Source organism: Bombina bombina, chromosome 5, assembly GCF_027579735.1.
Source record: "Bombina bombina isolate aBomBom1 chromosome 5, aBomBom1.pri, whole genome shotgun sequence".
Lineage (NCBI taxonomy): Eukaryota > Metazoa > Chordata > Amphibia > Anura > Bombinatoridae > Bombina > Bombina bombina.
In genome coordinates, this window is record NC_069503.1 from 226256198 (window position 1) to 226274664 (window position 18467).

General features: G+C 40.9%; 1 protein-coding gene across 1 annotated transcript in view; it reads left to right on the forward strand.

The window, feature by feature from the left end:
- Positions 1-18467, forward strand: part of KIF5B (kinesin family member 5B) — a 346765-nt gene that overhangs the window by 98356 nt on the left and 229942 nt on the right. Inside the window, exons 4-5 of the mRNA XM_053713860.1 lie at positions 5-109; positions 2618-2666. Coding sequence (XP_053569835.1) covers positions 5-109; positions 2618-2666 — 154 coding nt within the window. The remainder of the gene's footprint in view (positions 1-4; positions 110-2617; positions 2667-18467) is intronic.

An 18467-nucleotide genomic window follows, 5' to 3' on the forward strand; every position in this document is an offset into this window, starting at 1 on the left:
CCAGGGGAAACTGCATGACACGGATATGATGGGCATCATTCCTAGAATTGTACAAGATATATTTAATTACATTTATTCTATGGATGAAAATTTGGAGTTCCATATAAAGGTAATTTTCCACATAATACAAATTATGGGTTTCTGTCCTAGATAATATACATTTTAAATGTCACCATAAATGCATATACCTTTCCTCTCTTTCTACATCTACACTGTATCACTATAATTCAGTTGGCAGTTATTTTAAATTGATTAGCTATGAAACCATAAGATGTAAAGTTTGGTGGCTCATATTTCTTTTAACCTGTATAGATCTATGACCTTGGGGATTGTAAAGCCAAATCAAGTTATTATAGAGCCATGCTTATAAAAAAAATAAAAAATACATTTGAACTTACAAAATGTTTGTGGGTATGCATTTAGCTCAGTGGCGTATTTAGGTTGTGTGTGCCCTAGCCACTCAAAATTCTGCTGCCCCCCCCTGGTTTTAGGCCTTTTTTTACTATATTTTTTTTGTCAGGGTATAACATGACTTTCTCAAGTAAATGTTTGGGGGAAAATCAAAATTTTAAGCTATTACTCTTTTACATGAACAACAGAATATTTTGGAGTAAAGTGTTCATTTATTTGGAGAGATTAGTAACAGGGACATGACATGAAAGCATAGGGCAGTAAAACATTAGTGACATAAGCTTTTGCTCCACTAAAAACATTGTTAAAACAAGGGACGTTTTTACTGGTGTAGTCATGTTTGTTATTTTTAAACATACAACAGCAAGTAAAAATTAATGTAAAAAAAGAAAGCCTCTACTTTTACTTGTTTAAGCATGTAAGAGGTGAAAAGCCTGAAAGGAAGTTTCTGCAATTTTTTGCAAATTTAAGAATATGCACTGTGTTTTAAAAAGTATCCTAAATTAAAAATATTCCTAGTGTAATCACATCTAGTTCCCTTATATTTATAAAAACTAAAGTAACAATATATATGCTGTCATTTTGACTTTCCTATTCTTTTAAAGGTTAAATGAAAGCCATTCACCAGTAATCTAAATGCTTTGGGAATAAGTGTTAATAATAGTTATTACAGTACCATCTCTTTTTGACATTTTAAAAACAGAATTTGCAAGGTTATGTAATTAGCTTGTACTCGCATCCAAACACAGAGTGGCACATTACAGGGTCTCATAAATTGCAGCACACTTAAAGGGACAACAAAGTTCCTTACAAAACAAAAGCATTTAGTTGTCAAAATGTCTCTTTCTCAGTCTCTTTTTTTAACTTTTCTTTTTATGGTAGGTCGGTGCTTTATGGTAGGCGTTAGGAAATCCCTTGTGGTGTTTTTCTTATTGTGTGTGTGTGTGTGTGTGTGTGTGTATATATTTTCCAATAAGGTCATGTGCATAAATAGTTTTGTTCATCTGATTTCTGATCTGTTTTCAAAAGCCATGAACTAAAGACAGAGTAGCACATTACGGAGTCTGATACATTTCAGCACACTTAAAGTGACATACTACAAAACAAAAGCACTTGTCAAAATATCACATTCTCAGTATGTTAAAATACTATAATAATAGTGCTTTCCACTGTCCACAATATGCTTGTCATTAAATAAATTTTATAACTGCTGCCTTAAAACTGTCTGCAGACAAGTTCCAAACGAACCCAAAACTATATAGCCATACTGCGCTTTGGCCCCTACTTTGCCCGCCATCAGATCAGCCCCTGATTTAGCTGATACAGTAGCATTGTATTAATTGTCAGCTGATGGAGGGTCTTGCTTCTAATTTAATTCTATTTTCTAACCAGCAAGTCCCCAATCGTCATTTTTTACAGTATTTTTTTGGAAAATCTGTTTTTGTTTCTATGTGTCCTTTATGTTCTTTTCAAGCTATAAAAACATTTTTCATTGTTAACATCCTGTAGTTTTTTTTTTTTAAAACTACTGTCCATAGATGCCTGCCACACTGATATTACTGCTTAAATACTAAGTTCAGTCAGTTTGTGAAAAGGCTTCACACACAGTTCTGTATTCAATATTAGTGAGTGATGTCAACTGGGTAGCTGCTAGTGTAGAAAGTGGGTTAGCTACCAGATACATAAAAGCAGACTGGTTGTAATAATATGACTAGTTACCATATATAAATTACACATCATTTTATAAGTTACTACGGCTCTTCTTTTGGTGTCTTGATGTTTTTGTTGAAGTTCCATCCTAACCAATGTTTTTTGTACTCCCTTTCTTTTAAGAACATTTTAAAGGACATGGCATTTTTCTATCATGTATATAAGAGAGCAGCATTTCAACGTTAAACATTTATACAAGCTATTTAAAGTAAAACAAACATGCATTTCCTGAAACCTATGGCTCTTGCTCACTGACCTCCAGATGTAATTTGTAAAGAAAAATGGCTTATTTAATACAGGAACCAGCTATCAAAATTCACAAAACAAAGCGCAGTAATACATCTTTTAGACAGAGTTTTGAAAATTTGAGAAATGTGTTTTTAAGGAGCTTTACAAAAACATGCAGAATTTGTGCTAGTTTAAAAAAATAAAAAAAATACATTTATAATTTCATAATTATATATAAATCTATATATCTATTTTTTTTCTTCTAAAGGTGTCCTATTTTGAAATTTATTTGGACAAAATAAGAGACCTATTGGATGGTAAGTTTTTATACTAGTTAATTAAATTATAAATGATCTTTGGATTGTTGTACAGGTATAAATTGCCAAATCTGGAATGCCAAATCCAAACTTATTATGAAATCCAAACTTTTTAATAAATTATTTTTTTAAAAATGAAATTACTATTTTTATCCTACATGTAAGTCACAATCTTCTCTGCCTGTGTCATTAGTTTGGTTTTTGTGTTCTAAAATGCGAATAGTCTATTTAAAACAACAAATATAACTATTCTGATTACTGTACTATCTTAATATTTTTGTATACATAGTACCCTCAGAATTATATAAAACTACCTTTAGGGTACATATATAAACTGTATTGCATGTAAATATTGCCTAAATGACATAAGCTATTGTTGTTTACACTTGGTTCCATCCCCTCTCCAAACTGTCCCATTTTACAGATGCAAATATTCCGAAATCCAAACCTTTTCCAGTCCATTTGGAGTGCTTTCTTACCTTACCTGTATGTTTTATTTAATTTACTAGTTTGCTCCTCAACACCTGTTGCAGTTTTAAGCACACTTTTCATGAGTCAGGGGAAGGCATTTTATAAATATGTTGAATAATTCAGATGTTATGATGCAATTAAAACATTTTAAAAGCCAGGGCTCCGTTATTCTTAAAAATAAATAAAATAGGCAGTGCTTTTAAAATGTTGCTATTTTTATAGACCTTTAAAATCGCGCACCAAAAAGGTCACCAGGCATAGTGTATAAATGCTGTTCTTTTAAGCAAATTCTAAAATGTTTTTCATCCATCAGCACATTTTGTAAGTGGAGGCACAGATACTGTTACTGTGTACAAAATTTGTTTTTGTGTGGTAAGTAGGTAAACTGCTCACCAACTCTAATGTATAAATGTAGCAGCAACCAATATAACTAATATATCTTTATGCAACATGTACTTTCTTGCAACATATGAAGTTGTTTTTCTTATTTATTTATGTTCCATGAATTTGTGAATGTATTATTTGATGTATTAATTCATGAAAGTTCACATTGCAGCGTATTTTCTTCTATAAGATACGACAAGTCCACGGATTCATCCTTTACTTGTGGGATATTATCCTCCTGCTAACAGGAAGTGGCAAAGAGCACCACAGCAGAGCTGTCTATATAGCTCCTCCCTTGACTTCCACCCCCCAGTCATTCTCTTTGCCTACTCAAAGTAATAGGAAGGGTAAAGTGAAAGAGGTGATAAAATGTTAGTTTTTATTTTCTTCAAGCAAGACTTTTTTTTTATTTTAAATGGTACCGGTGAGTGCTATTTTTTCCCAGGCAGCAGATGGATGAAGACTTCTGCCTGGAGACTGATGATCTTAGCAGTTGTTACTAAGATCCAGAGTACTTCCCACAGAATGGCTGAGGAGTACTTAAGAAACTTCAGTGTGAGGAACGTTTTTCATGCTACAAGCATTGAGGTATGTTCAGTCATTTTTTTGTGGAGAGACTGTGTTATTTCAGAATTGGCTGACAGTATCCCCATGAGGGAAAGGGTAAGCAGTAATCCTAATGCATAGAGAGGGGTATTACTGGACCTGTATTATTGGGCTATAAAAAAATGGTTGACACTGATGATATGAGGTTGTGGGCAAACGTTTCTATGTTGGGAGTTAAAGATAACGTTTTTTTGTGGCAAAACGTTTTTACTTTATTTCAAGAATGGAGGGTACACATGGCTTCACTAAATGGGTTTATGAACCCCACATGGCTAGGTTTTAGACCGCTCTGGTGTGGTTATTGTAGGCTGTGAGACATCGAGTGAGATGGACGGGGCCTATTTTCGCTGCCTCAGTTGCCCAGTTTTCTCTTGTTAAGTGTGTTCAGTTCCATGGGTCATCCATTACTTATGGGATATATTCTCCTTCCCAACAGGAAGTTGCAAGAGGATCACCCAAGCAGAGCTGCTATATAGCTCCTCCCCTCACATGTCATATCCAGTCATTCTCTTGCAAGTCTCAACAAAGGAGGTTGTGAGAGGAGATAGGAGTTTTTTACTTAATTATTCTTCAATCAAAAGGTTATTATTTTAAAATGGCACCGGAGTGTGCGGTTTTTTCTCTCAGGCAGTATTTAGAAGAAGAAAATCTGCCTGCGTTTTCTATGATCTTAGCAGACGTAACTAAGATCCACTGGCTGTTCTCGCACATTCTGAGGAGTGGGGTAACTTCAGAAAAGGGAATAGCATGCGGGGTCCCCCGCAAATGAGGTATGTGCAGTATAATATTTTCTAGGAATGGAATTGACTAAGAAAACACTGCTGTTACCCATGATGTAAGTACAGCCTTTAATGCAGTAGTAGCGACTGGTATCAGGCTGATAAATGTATGCGCAGTTGAGTTATTTTCTAGGGACTAGAATTTGACTGAGAAAATACTGTTAATACTGAAATAAATGTATGAGCCTTAACTGCAGTAGAAGCGACTGGTAGCAGGCTTAGTGATAACTTTGCATAACACTGGAAAAGTTGTTTTTAAAACGTTTACTGGCATGTTATTCGTTTTGTGAGGTACTTTGGTGATAAATCTTTTTGGGCATGATTTTTTTCCATATGGCTAACGTTTATTTCTGCATAGAAACCGTTGTAACAGGTCTCCCACTGTTGTAATATGAGTGGGAGGGGCCTTTTTTTTAGCGGCCTTGTTGCGCAGTTAAAATTCTAGCACAGTCTTCCTGCTTCTTTCTCCTTGATCCAGGACGTCTCCAGAGAGCTCAGGGGTCTTCAAAATTCATTTTTGAGGGAGGTAATCAGTCACAGCAGACCGGTGACAGTGTGTTTGACTGTGATAAAAGCGTTAAATCTGAAATTGATTATCCGTTTTTTGGGTATTGAGGGGTTAATCATCAGTTTGCTAGTGGGTGCAATCCTCTGCTAAATTCATACATTTACTGTTAAATTTGTTGGCTATAACTGAATTAGTTCATTGTTAGTTTCAACTGTGACAGTTTTTTTTGTGTTTTAAAAGCGCTGAAGCGTTTTTTTTCTATTGCTTGTAAATTTATTGAAAGATTTTTTCCAAGCTTGCTAGCCTTCATTGCTAGTCTGTTTAAACATGTCTGATACAGATGAATCTACTTGTTCATTATGTTTAAAAGCCAATGTGGAGCCCAATAGAAATATGTGTACCAATTGTATTGATGTTACTTTAAATAAAAGTCAGTCTTTACCGGTAAAGAAATTATCACCAGACAACGAGGGGGGAAGTTATGCCGCCTAACTCTCCTCACGTGTCAGTACCTTCGCCTCCCGCTCAGGAGGTGCGTGAGATTGTGGCGCCAAGTACATCAAGGCCCTTACAAATCACTTTGCATGATATGGCTAATGTTATGAAAGAAGTATTATCTAATTTGCCTGAGTTAAGAGGCAAGCGCGATAGCTCTGGGTTAAGGACAGAGTGCGCCGATGATACGAGAGCCATGTCTGATACTGCGTCACAATTTGCAGAACATGAGGACGGAGAGCTTCATTCTGTGGGTGACTGATCTGATCCGGGGAGACCGGATTCAAAAATTTCAAATTTTAAATTTAAGCTTGAGAACCTCCGTGTATTGCTAGGGGAGGTGTTAGCGGCTCTGAATGATTGCGACACGGTTGCAATCCCAGAGAAATTATGTAGGCTGGATAAATACTATGCAGTGCCGGTGTGTACTGACGTTTTTCCTATACCTAAAAGGCTTACAGAGATTATTAGCAAGGAGTGGGATAGACCCGGTGTGCCCTTTTCCCCTCCTCCGATATTTAGAAAAATGTTTCCAATAGACGCCACCACACGAGACTTATGGCAGACGGTCCCTAAGGTGGAGGGAGCAGTTTCTACTTTAGCCAAGCGTACCACTATCCCGGTGGAGGATAGCTGTGCTTTCTCAGATCCAATGGATAAAAAATTAGAAGGTTACCTTAAGAAAATGTTTGTTCAACAAGGTTTTATATTACAGCCCCTTGCATGCATTGCGCCCGTCACTGCTGCAGCGGCATTCTGGTTTGAGTCTCTGGAAGAGGCTATTCGCACAGCACCATTGGATGAGATTATGAGCAAGCTTAGAGCCCTTAAGCTAGCTAATGCATTTATTTCGGATGCCGTTGTGCATTTAACCAAACTAACGGCTAAGAACTCCGGATTCGCCATCCAGGCGCGCAGAGCGCTATGGCTTAAATCCTGGTCAGCAGATGTAACTTCTAAATCTAAATTGCTTAATATTCCTTTCAAAGGGCAAACCTTATTCGGGCCCGGCTTGAAAGAAATGATTGCTGACATTACTGGAGGTAAAGGTCACACCCTTCCTCAGGACAGGGCCAAATCAAAGGCCAAACAGTCTAATTTTCGTGCCTTTCGTAATTTCAAGGCAGGAGCAGCATCAACTTCCTCCGCTCCAAAACAGGAAGGGACTGCTAATCCGTTACAGACAGGGTTGGAAAGGCAACCAGTCCTGGAACAAGGGCAAGCAGGCCAAGAAAACCTACTTCTGCCCCTAAGACAGCATGAAGAAAGGGCCCCCTATCCGGAAACGGATCTAGTGGGGGGCAGACTTTCTCTCTTCGCCCAGGCTTGGGCAAGAGATGTCCAGGATCCCTGGGCGTTGGAGATCATATCTCAGGGATACCTTCTGGACTTCAAGACTTCTCCTCCAGAAGGGAGATTTCATCTGTCAAGGTTATCAACAAACCTAATAAAGAGAGAGAAATTTCTACGATGTGTACAAGACCTCTTAGTAATGGGAGTGATCCACCCAGTTCCGCGGACGGAACAAGGGCAAGGTTTTTACTCAAATCTGTTTGTGGTTCCCAAAAAAGAGGGAACGTTCAGACCAATCTTAGACCTAAAGATCTTAAACAAGTTCCTAAGGGTTCCATCGTTCAAATGGAAACTATTCAAACCATCCTACCCATGATCCAAGAGGGTCAGTATATGACCACAGTGGACTTAAAGGATGCCTACCTTCACATACCGATTCACAAAGATCATTATCGGTACCTAAGGTTGCTTTTCTAGACAGGCATTACCAGTTTGTAGCTCTTCCCTTCGGGGTTAGCTACGGCCCCCGAGAATTTTTACCAAAGGTTCTGGGCTCGCTTCTGGCGGTACTAAGACCGCGAGGCATAGCGGTGGCTTCCGTACCTAGACGACATTCTGATACAAGCGTCAAGTTTTCAAAATGCAAAGTCTCATACAGAAATAGTTCTAGCATTTCTGAGGTCGCATGGGTGGGGAAGTAAACATGGAAAAAGAGTTCTCTGTTACCACTCACAAGGGTTCCCTTCCTAGGGACTCTTATAGATTCTGTAGAGATGAAGATTTACCTGACGGAGTCCAGGTTATCAAAAATCCTAAATGCTTGACGTGTCCTTCATTCCATTCCAAGCCCATCAGTAGCTCAGTGCATGGAAGTAATCGGCTTAATGGTCGCGGCAATGGACATAGTGCCATTTGCGCGCCTGCATTTCAGACCGCTGCAACTATGCATGCTAAGTCAGTGGAATGGGGATTACTCAGATCTGTCCCCTTTACTAAATCTGGACCAGGAGGCCAGAGACTCTCTTCTCTGGTGGTTGTCAAGGGTTCATCTGTCCAAAGGAATGACTCTTCGCAGACCAGATTGGACGATTGTAACAACAGATGCCAGCCTACTAGGCTGGGGCGCAGTCTGGAACTCCCTGAAGGCTCAGGGATCGTGGACTCAGGAGGAGAAACTCCTCCCAATAAACATTCTGGAATTAAGAGCAATATTTAATGCTCTTCTAGCTTGGCCTCAGTTAGCAACACTGAGGTTCATCAGATTTCAGTCGGACAACATCACGGCTGTGGCTTACATCAATCATCAAGGGAGAACCAGGAGTTCCCTAGCGATGTTGGAAGTCTCGAAGATAATTCGCTGGGCAGAGTCTCACTCTTGTCACCTGTCAGCGATCTACATCCCAGGCGTGGAGAACTGGGAGGCGGACTTTCTAAGTCGCCAGACCTTTCATCCGGGGGAGTGAGAACTTCACCCGGAGGTATTTGCTCAACTGATTCTTCGTTGGGGCGAACCGGAGCTGGATCTCATGGCATCTCTCCAGAACGCCAAGCTTCCTTGTTACGGATCCAGTTCCAGGGACCCGGGAGCGGTGCTGGTAGATGCACTAGCAGCCCCTTGGGTTTTCAACATGGCTTATGTGTTTCCACCTTTTCCGTTGCTACCTCGACTGATTGCCAGGATCAAACAGGAGAGAGCATCGGTGATTCTGATAGCGCCTGCGTGGCCACGCAGGACCTGGTATGCAGACCTAGTGGACATGTCGTCCTGTCCACCATGGTCTCTACCTCTGAGGCAGGACCTTCTAATTCAGGGTCCTTTCAACCATCCAAGCCTAATTTCTCTGAGGCTGACTGCATGGAGATTGAACGCTTGATTCTATCAAAGCGTGGTTTTTCGGAGTCGGTTATTGATACATTAATACAGGCTCGGAAACCTGTTACCAGAAAAATTTACCATAAGATATGGCGTAAATATTTATATTGGTGTGAATCCAAGAGTTACTCATGGAGTAAGGTTAGGATTCCTAGGATATTGGCTTTTCTACAAGAGGGTTTAGAAAAGGGTTTATCTGCTAGTTCATTAAAAGGACAGATTTCTGCTCGGTCTATTCTTTTACACAAACGTCTGGCAGAGAATCCAGACGTCCAGGCCTTTTGTCAGGCTTTGGCTATGATTAAGCCTGTGTTTAAAACTGTTGCTCCTCCATGGAGCTTAAACTTAGTTCTTAAAGTTCTTCAGGGTGTTCCGTTTGAACCCCTTCATTCCATTGATATTAAGCTTTTATCTTGGAAAGTTCTGTTTTTGATGGCTATTTCCTCGGCTCGAAGAGTCTCTGAGTTATCTGCCTTACATTGCGATTCTCCTTATCTGATTTTTCATTCAGACAAGGTAGTTCTGCGTACTAAACCTGGGTTTTTACCTAAGGTTGTTTCTAACAGGAATATCAATCAAGAGATTGTTGTTCCATCATTATGTCCTAATCCTTCTTCAAAGAAGGAACGTCTTTTGCATAATTGGACGTAGTCCGTGCCCTGAAATTCTACTTACAGGCAACTAAAGATTTTCGGCAAACTTCTTCTCTGTTTGTCGTTTATTCTGGACAGAGGAGAGGTCAAAAGGCTTCGGCCACCTCTCTCTCTTTTTGGCTTCGTAGCATAATACGTTTAGCTTATGAGACTGCTGGACAGCAGCCTCCTGAAAGAATTACAGCTCATTCCACTAGAGCTGTGGCTTCCACCTGGGCCTTTAAGAATGAGGCCTCTGTTGAACAGATTTGCAAGGCTGCAACTTGGTCTTCACTTCATACCTTTTTCAAAATTTTACAAATTTGACACTTTTGCTTCTTCGGAGGCTGTTTTTGGGAGAAAGGTTCTACAGGCAGTGGTTCCTTCTGTTTAATGTTCCTGCCTTGTCCCTCCCATCATCCGTGTACTTTAGCTTTGGTATTGGTATCCCATAAGTAATGGATGACCCGTGGACTGAATACACTTAACAAGAGAAAACATAATTTATGCTTACCTGATAAATTTATTTCTCTTGTAGTGTGTTCAGTCCACGGCCCGCCCTGTCTTTTTTTGAGGCAGTTCTAAATTTTAATCAAAGCTCCAGTCACCACTGCACCCTATAGTTTCTCCTTTCTCGTCTTGTTTCGGTCGAATGACTGGATATGACATGTGAGGGGAGGAGCTATATAGCAGCTCTGCTTGGGTGATCCTCTTGCAACTTCCTGTTGGGAAGGAGAATATATCCCATAAGTAATGGATGATCCGTGGACTGAACACACTACAAGAGAAATAAATTTATCAGGTAAGCATAAATTATGTTTTTCCCATACAAGCAGCAAGCTCCAACTCCGGGGGGGCCTTTCAGGACAGTTTGGGCCTAATCTAAGGGTTAATCCGATTTTGCAGACCACTGAGGGCAAGTAGGCACCACAGCAGGGCTGTGGCGAGGTGCAGGGGGTGTTTTTGTTTGAATTTAAAGTTTTTTAGCACAACGTTTTTTGGTCTTAAGGGTTAAGTATTCCTTTCCTTGTGGGGCAAACTTAGCTGACAAGTTGGGATGCATTTATCATAAAATTATGATAATTTTATCGTTTTAAAGCAGTTTTGGAAAAATTGTATGCTTTTTTCTCTTAAAGGCACAGTACCGTTTTTTCAGATTATTTTTTTCACAAAATAAAGTGTTTTCAAGTCTGTTTGTGGTCATTACTAGCCTGTTTTAACATGTCTGACATTGCTGAAAGCCATTGTGGAACCCCCACTTAAAATGTGTCCCTCATCTACTGAAAGTGCCTTACATTGCAAAGAACATATTTTAGCTGATAAAAGTATGTCTCAGGATGATTCTCAGTCAGAAGAGAATCAGGTTATGCCATCTACTTATCCCCAAGTGTCACAACCTTTAACGCCCGTCCAAGCGACGCCAAGTACTTCTAGTGCGTCTAATTCTTTCACCCTGCATATTAGATGATATTTTGGATAGAATTAAGGCTCTCAAGCTAGCTAATTCTTTTATTAGATGCGCTTTTCAAATGGCTAAATTAGCGGCAAAGAATGCAGGCTTTGCCATTTTAGCGCGTAGAGCATTATGGCTTAAGTCCCGGTCTGCTGATGTGTCATCAAAATCTAAGCTGTTAGCTATTCCTTTCAAGGGTAAGACCCTATTCGGTCCTGAACTAAAGGAGATCATTTCCGACATTACTGGAGGTAAAGGCCATGCCCTTCCTCAGGAAAAGACGAATAAAATGAGGGCCAAACAAAATAATTTTTGTTCCTTTCGAAACTTTAAAGGTGGACCCTCTACTTCCTCCTCCGCCGCCACAAAGCAGGAGGGGAATTTTGCTCAATCCAAGTCAGTCTGGAGACCTAACCAGACCTGGAATAAAGGTAAACAAGAAGCCCGCTGCTGCTACCAAGACAGCATGAAGGGGCAGCCCCCGATCCGGGACCGGATCTAGTAGTGGGCAGACTTTCTCTCTTCGCTCAGGCTTGGGCAAGAGACGTTCAGGATTCCTGGGCATTAGAAATCGTGACTCAGGGGTATCGTCTAGAGTTCAAAGATTCTCTCCCAAGGGGGAGATTTCATCTTTCACGTTTGTCTGTAAACCAGACAAAAAGATAGGCGTTCTTATGCTGTGTAGAAGACCTATATACTATGGGTGTAATCTGCCCAGTTCCAAAAGTAGAACAGGGGCAGGGGTTTTACTCCAATCTGTTTGTGGTTCCCAAAAATGAGGATAATATCCCACAAGTAAAGGATGAATCCGTGGACTCGTCGTATCATAGAAGAAATCAATTTATCAGGTAAGCATAAATTTCCTTTTTACTAATACAGGTATACCTCACTTTACAACGCTTTGCTAATACAGCGCTTTGTGGAGCTGAAGTTCAACCTACACAGATTTTGAAACAGTGCTGTAATCATCGTGAGATTGAGAGAAAAGGGACTGTCACCATTTTTTTTATGCGCAGTTCACTCTGTTTACAGCATTACAGTGCAATCTGTGTCTCAGTGGTATAGTCTGACAAATTTTACTACATTCATTGTCACTATTTTATAGGTACAGTATTTATTAAATACTGTGCTGTGCTAGTGTTAAACTAAATGCAGCACTATTGCACTCCTAATATTTGTTAGTTCAAACATGTTTTCAAGTTTTTAAACACACTGGCAAGTGAAAAGAAAGCTAAAACTGCCTTGTTTCACTTTAAGGCGGTTTTCACTTTACAGCTGGGCTCCGGTCCCTAACCCGCTGTATGAGCGGGGTATACCTGTACTAACCTTTTTCTTCAGGAAAGCTGGATCGTCTATCCCCAGCAGTTTCTCTGTACCTACGTCAGCAATGACGAAACCGTCTTCCTCCAATCATGGCTCCCCCCCCCAACCCCCCCCCCCCGAGCATCCATCTCATGATGCCACACCGTGATTGGAGGAAGCCGGTTTTGTCATTGCTGTGCAAGTACAGCATGAGAAGCAGCCGGGAGATCGTCGATCCGGCTTTCCTGAAGAGAAAGGTAAGTATTTTTAAAAATATGCTGCAATGTAAACTTTTATGAGTGAAAGTGCCTCTGTTTTAATAGCATTTTTAAAAACTAGGCACTAATTCATAAAAGTTTACATTCACTTTAACTGATGCCTGAATTGGAAGAGGAAGGTTTTTTCTTCTGTTAAGTGTGATCAGTCCACGGGTCATCATTACTTGTGGGATATTAACTGCTCCCCTACAGGAAGTGCAAGAGGATTCACCCAGCAGAGTTGCTATATAGCTCCTCCCCTCTACGTCACCTCCAGTCATTCTCTTGCACCCAACGACTAGATAGGATGTGTGAGAGGACTATGGTGATATATTTAGTTTTTATATCTTCAATCAAAAGTTTGTTATTTTATAATAGCACCGGAGTGTGTTATTCCTTCTCTGGTAGAATTTGAAGAAGAATCTACCTGAGTTTTTCTATGATTTTAGCCGGAGTAGTTAAGATCATATTGCTGTTTCTCGGCCATCTGAGGAGAGGTAACTTCAGATCAGGGGACAGCAGGCAGATTAATCTGCAAAGAGGTATGTAGCAGTTTATTATTTTCTGACATGGAATTGATGAGAAAATCCTGCCATACCGTTATAATGTAAACTCAGCCTTAAATGCAGTAGATGTAGCTGATATCAGGCTGTCATGTATGTATATTTTACACTTCATTTTTCTGGGAAATGGTACTTCTCTGGCTTTTAAACTGTATACATAGACTTAACCTATTTTGCAGGGACTTGCAATAGGTTTTTAAATGACAATTAATTATTGAGGTAAAACGTTTTTTTGCTGGCATGTAAAAAACGTTTTTTTCTCTGAGGTACTGGGTGAAAAAATGTTTTTGGGCACTTTTTTTCCACTTGGCAATAGTTTTGATTTAAATTAGAGCAGTTCACTGATCTCTCTCACTGTTATGTGTGTGGGGGAGGGGCCATTTTGGTGCTTTCACTATGCATCAGAAAAACTCAGTCAGAGGTTCATTTTCTTCCTGCATGATCCGGTTCATCTCTACAGAGTTCAGGGATCTCAAGAGTCTTTTTTGAGGGAAGTAATCATACAGCAGAGCTGTGCTGATTGTATTGACTGTGATATAAACGTTTATTTGTGTATTTTTTTCTGCTGCCTGGGTTAGTTATCATTTGCTGAGGGGAACAATCCTTTGCTAAAACTGTATATTCTGACAAAGATTGATGCTATAACTTAATTATTTTATCTGTTATAATATTTTCTGTGCTTCTTAAAGGCATAGTTCGTTTTCATATTATTTGTAAACTACTTTGAAAAGTATTTCCAAGTTGCTGTTTATTTGCTAGTGTGTTAAACATGTCTGATTCAGAGGAATATCTCTGTGCTATATGTGTTAATGCCAAAGTGGAGCCCAATAGAAATTTATGTACTAAATGTATTGATGCTACTTTAAAAAATAGTCAATCTGTACAAATTGAACATATTTCACCAAACAACGAGGGGAGAGTTATGCCGACTAACTCGCATCACGTGTCAGTACCTGCATCTCCCGCTCAGGAGGTGCGTGATATTGTAGCGCCGAGTGCATCTGGGCGGCCATTACAAATCACATTACAAGATATGGCTACTGTTATGACTAAAGTTTTGGCTAAACTACCAGAACTAAGAGGTAAACGTGATCACTCTGGGATGAGAACAGAGTGCGCTGATAATGCAAGGGCCATGTCTGATACTGCGTCACAGTTTGCAGAACATGAAGACGGAGAGCTTCATTCTGTGGGTGACGGTTCTGATCCAAATAAACTGGACTCAGACATTTCAAATTTTAAATTTAAGCTTGAGAACCTCCGTGTGTTACTAGGGGAGGTATTAGCGGCTCTGAATGATTGTAACACAGTTGCAATCCCAGAAAAAATGTGTAGGTTGGATAAATATTTTGCGGTACCGACGAGTACTGACGTTTTTCCTATACCTAAGAGACTTACTGACATTGTTACTAAGGAGTGGGATAGACCCGGTGTGCCTTTCTCACCCCCTCCTATATTCAGAAAAATGTTTCCAATAGACGCCGCCACACGGGACTTATGGCAAATGGTCCCTAAGGTGGAGGGAGCAGTTTCTACTTTAGCTAAGCGTACCACTATCCCAGTGGAGGATAGCTGTGCTTTTTCAGATCCAATGGATAAAAAAATTAGAGGGTTACCTTAAGAAAATGTTTGTTCAACAAGGGTTTATATTGCAACCTCTTGCATGTATTGCGCCTGTCACGGCTGCAGCAGCATTTTGGTTTGAGTCTCTGGAAGAGACACTTCAATCATCCACACTAGATGACATCACACACAAACTTAAATTCCTTAAGTTAGCTAATTCATTTATTTCAGATGCCGTAGTACATTTAACTAAACTTGCGGCTAAAAATTCAGGATTCGCCATTCAGGCACGCAGAGCTCTGTGGCTAAAATCCTGGTCAGCTGATGTTACGTCTAAATCTAAATTGCTTAATATTCCTTTCAAAGGGCAGACCTTATTCGGGCCCGGCTTGAAAGAGATTATTGATGACATTACAGGAGGTAAAGGTCATGCCCTGCCTCAGGACAAGGCCAAAGCCAAGGCTAGACAGTCCCAATTTTCGTTCCTTTCGTAATTTCAAAGCAGGAGCAGCATCAACTTCCTCTGCACCAAAACAGGAAGGAGCTGTTGCTCGCTACAGACAAGGCTGGAAACCTAACCAGTCCTGGAACAGGGGCAAACAGGCCAGAAAACCTGCTGCTGCCCCTAAGACAGCATGAGTTGAGGGCCCCCGATCCGGGACCGGATCTAGTGGGGGGCAGACTTTCCCTCTTCGCCCAGGCTTGGGCAAGAGATGTTCAGGATCCCTGGGCGTTAGAGATCATATCTCAGGGATACCTTCTGGACTTCAAATCCTCTCCCCCAAGAGGGAGATTTCATCTGTCAAGGTTGTCAACAAACCTAACAAAGAAGGAAGCGTTTCTACGCTGCGTACAAGATCTTTTATTAATGGGAGTGATCCATCCAGTTCCGCGGTTGGAACAAGGACAAGGGTTTTACTCAAATCTGTTTGTAGTTCCCAAAAAAGAGGGAACCTTCAGGCCAATCTTGGATTTAAAGATCCTAAACAAATTCCTAAGAGTTCCATCGTTCAAGATGGAAACTATTCGAACAATTTTGCCCATGATCCAAGAGGGTCAGTACTTGACCACAGTGGATTTAAAGGATGCTTACCTTCACATACCGATTCACAGAAGTCATTACCGGTATCTAAGGTTTGCCTTTTTAGACAGGCATTACCAGTTTGTAGCTCTTCCATTCGGACTGGCTACGGCTCCAAGAATCTTCACAAAGGTTCTGGGCACTCTTCTGGCGGTACTAAGACCGCGAGGAATTTCAGTAGCTCCGTACTTAGACGACATACTGATACAAGCTTCAAGCTTTCAAACTGCCAAATCTCATACAGAGATAGTACTGGCATTTCTAAGGTCGCATGGATGGAAAGTGAACGAAGAGAAAAGTTCTCTCTTTCCACTCACAAGAGTTCCCTTCCTGGGGACTCTGATAGATTCTGTAGAAATGAAGATTTACCTGACAGAGGACAGGTTAACAAAACTTCAAAGTGCATGCCGTGTCCTTCATTCCATTCAAGAGACCAGAAATTCTCTTCTATGGTGGCTTTATCGGCCACATCTGTCCAGGGGAATGCCATTCAGCAGGCCAGACTGGTCAATTGTAACAACAGACGCCAGCCTACTAGGTTGGGGCGCTGTCTGGAATTCTCTGAAGGCTCAGGGACTATGGAATCAGGAGGAGAGTCTTCTTCCAATAAACATTCTGGAATTGAGAGCAGTCCTCAATGCTCTTCTGGCTTGGCCCCAGTTAGCAACTCGGGGGTTCATCAGGTTCCAGTCGGACAACATCACGACTGTAGCTTATATCAACCATCAGGGAGGGACAAGAAGCTCCCTAGCAATGATGGAAGTATCGAAGATAATTCGCTGGGCAGAGTCTCACTCTTGCCACCTGTCTGCAATCCACATCCCGGGAGTGGAGAACTGGGAGGCGGATTTCTTAAGTCGTCAGACTTTTCATCCGGGGGAGTGGGAACTTCATCCAGAGGTCTTTGCCCAAATACTTCGACGTTGGGGCAAACCAGAGATAGATCTCATGGCGTCTCGACAGAACGCCAAGCTTCCGCGCTACGGGTCCAGATCCAGGGATCCGGGAGCGGTCCTGATAGATGCCTTGACAGCACCATGGACCTTCAGGATGGCTCATGTGTTTCCACCTTTCCCGATGCTTCCTCGATTGATTGCCAGAATCAAACAGGAGAAAGCATCAGTGATTCTAATAGCGCCTGCATGGCCACGCAGGACTTGGTATACAGATCTGGTGGACATGTCATTCTGTCCACCTTGGTCGTTGCCTCTGAAACAGGACCTTCTGATTCAGGGTCCTTTCAAACATCAAAATCTAACTTCTCTGAAGCTGACTGCTTGGAAATTGAACGCTTGATCTTATCAAAGCGTGGTTTTTCTGAGTCAGTTATTGATACCTTAATACAGGCTAGGAAGCCTGTTACCAGAAAGATTTACCATAAAATATGGCGTAAATACCTATATTGGTGCGAATCCAAAGGTTACTCTTGGAGTAAGGTTAGGATTCCTAGGATATTGTCTTTTCTACAAGAAGGTTTAGAAAAGGGGTTATCCGCTAGTTCCTTAAAGGGACAGATCTCAGCTCTGTCCATTCTGTTACACAAGCGTCTGTCAGAAGTTCCAGACGTTCAGGCTTTTTGTCAGGCTTTGGCCAGGATTAAACCTGTGTTTAAAGCTGTGGCTCCACCATGGAGTTTAAACCTTGTTCTTAACGTTTTACAGGGTGTTCCGTTTGAACCCCTTCATTCCATTGATATAAAGTTGTTATCTTGGAAAGTTCTATTTTTAATGGCTATTTCCTCGGCTCGAAGAGTCTCTGAGTTATCAGCCTTACATTGTGATTCTCCTTATTTGATTTTTCACTCGGATAAGGTAGTTCTGCGTACTAAACCTGGGTTCTTACCTAAGGTAGTCACTAACAGGAATATCAATCAGGAGATTGTTGTTCCATCCTTGTGCCCAAATCCTTCTTCGAGGAAGGAACGTCTTTTGCACAATCTGGATGTAGTTCGTGCCCTTAAATTTTATTTACAGGCAACTAAAGATTTTCGACAAACGTCTTCCCTGTTTGTCGTTTACTCTGGTCAGAGGAGAGGTCAAAAAGCTTCTGCTACCTCTCTCTCTTTTTGGCTTCGTAGCATAATTCGTTTAGCTTATGAGACTGCTGGACAGCAGCCTCCTGAAGAATTACAGCTCATTCCACTAGAGCTGTGGCTTCCACTTGGGCCTTTAAGAATGAGGCCTCTGTTGAACAGATTTGCAAGGCTGCAACTTGGTCTTCGCTTCATACTTTTTCCAAATTTTACAAATTTGACACTTTTGCTTCCTCGGAGGCTATTTTTGGGAGAAAGGTTCTTCAGGCAGTGGTTCCTTCTGTATAAAGAGCCTGCCTATCCCTCCCGTCATCCGTGTACTTTTGCTTTGGTATTGGTATCCCACAAGTAATGATGACCCGTGGACTGATCACACTTAACAGAAGAAAACATAATTTATGCTTACCTGATAAATTCCTTTCTTCTGTAGTGTGATCAGTCCACGGCCCGCCCTGTTTTGTAAGGCAGGTAAATATTTTTTAAATTATACTCCAGTCACCACTACACCC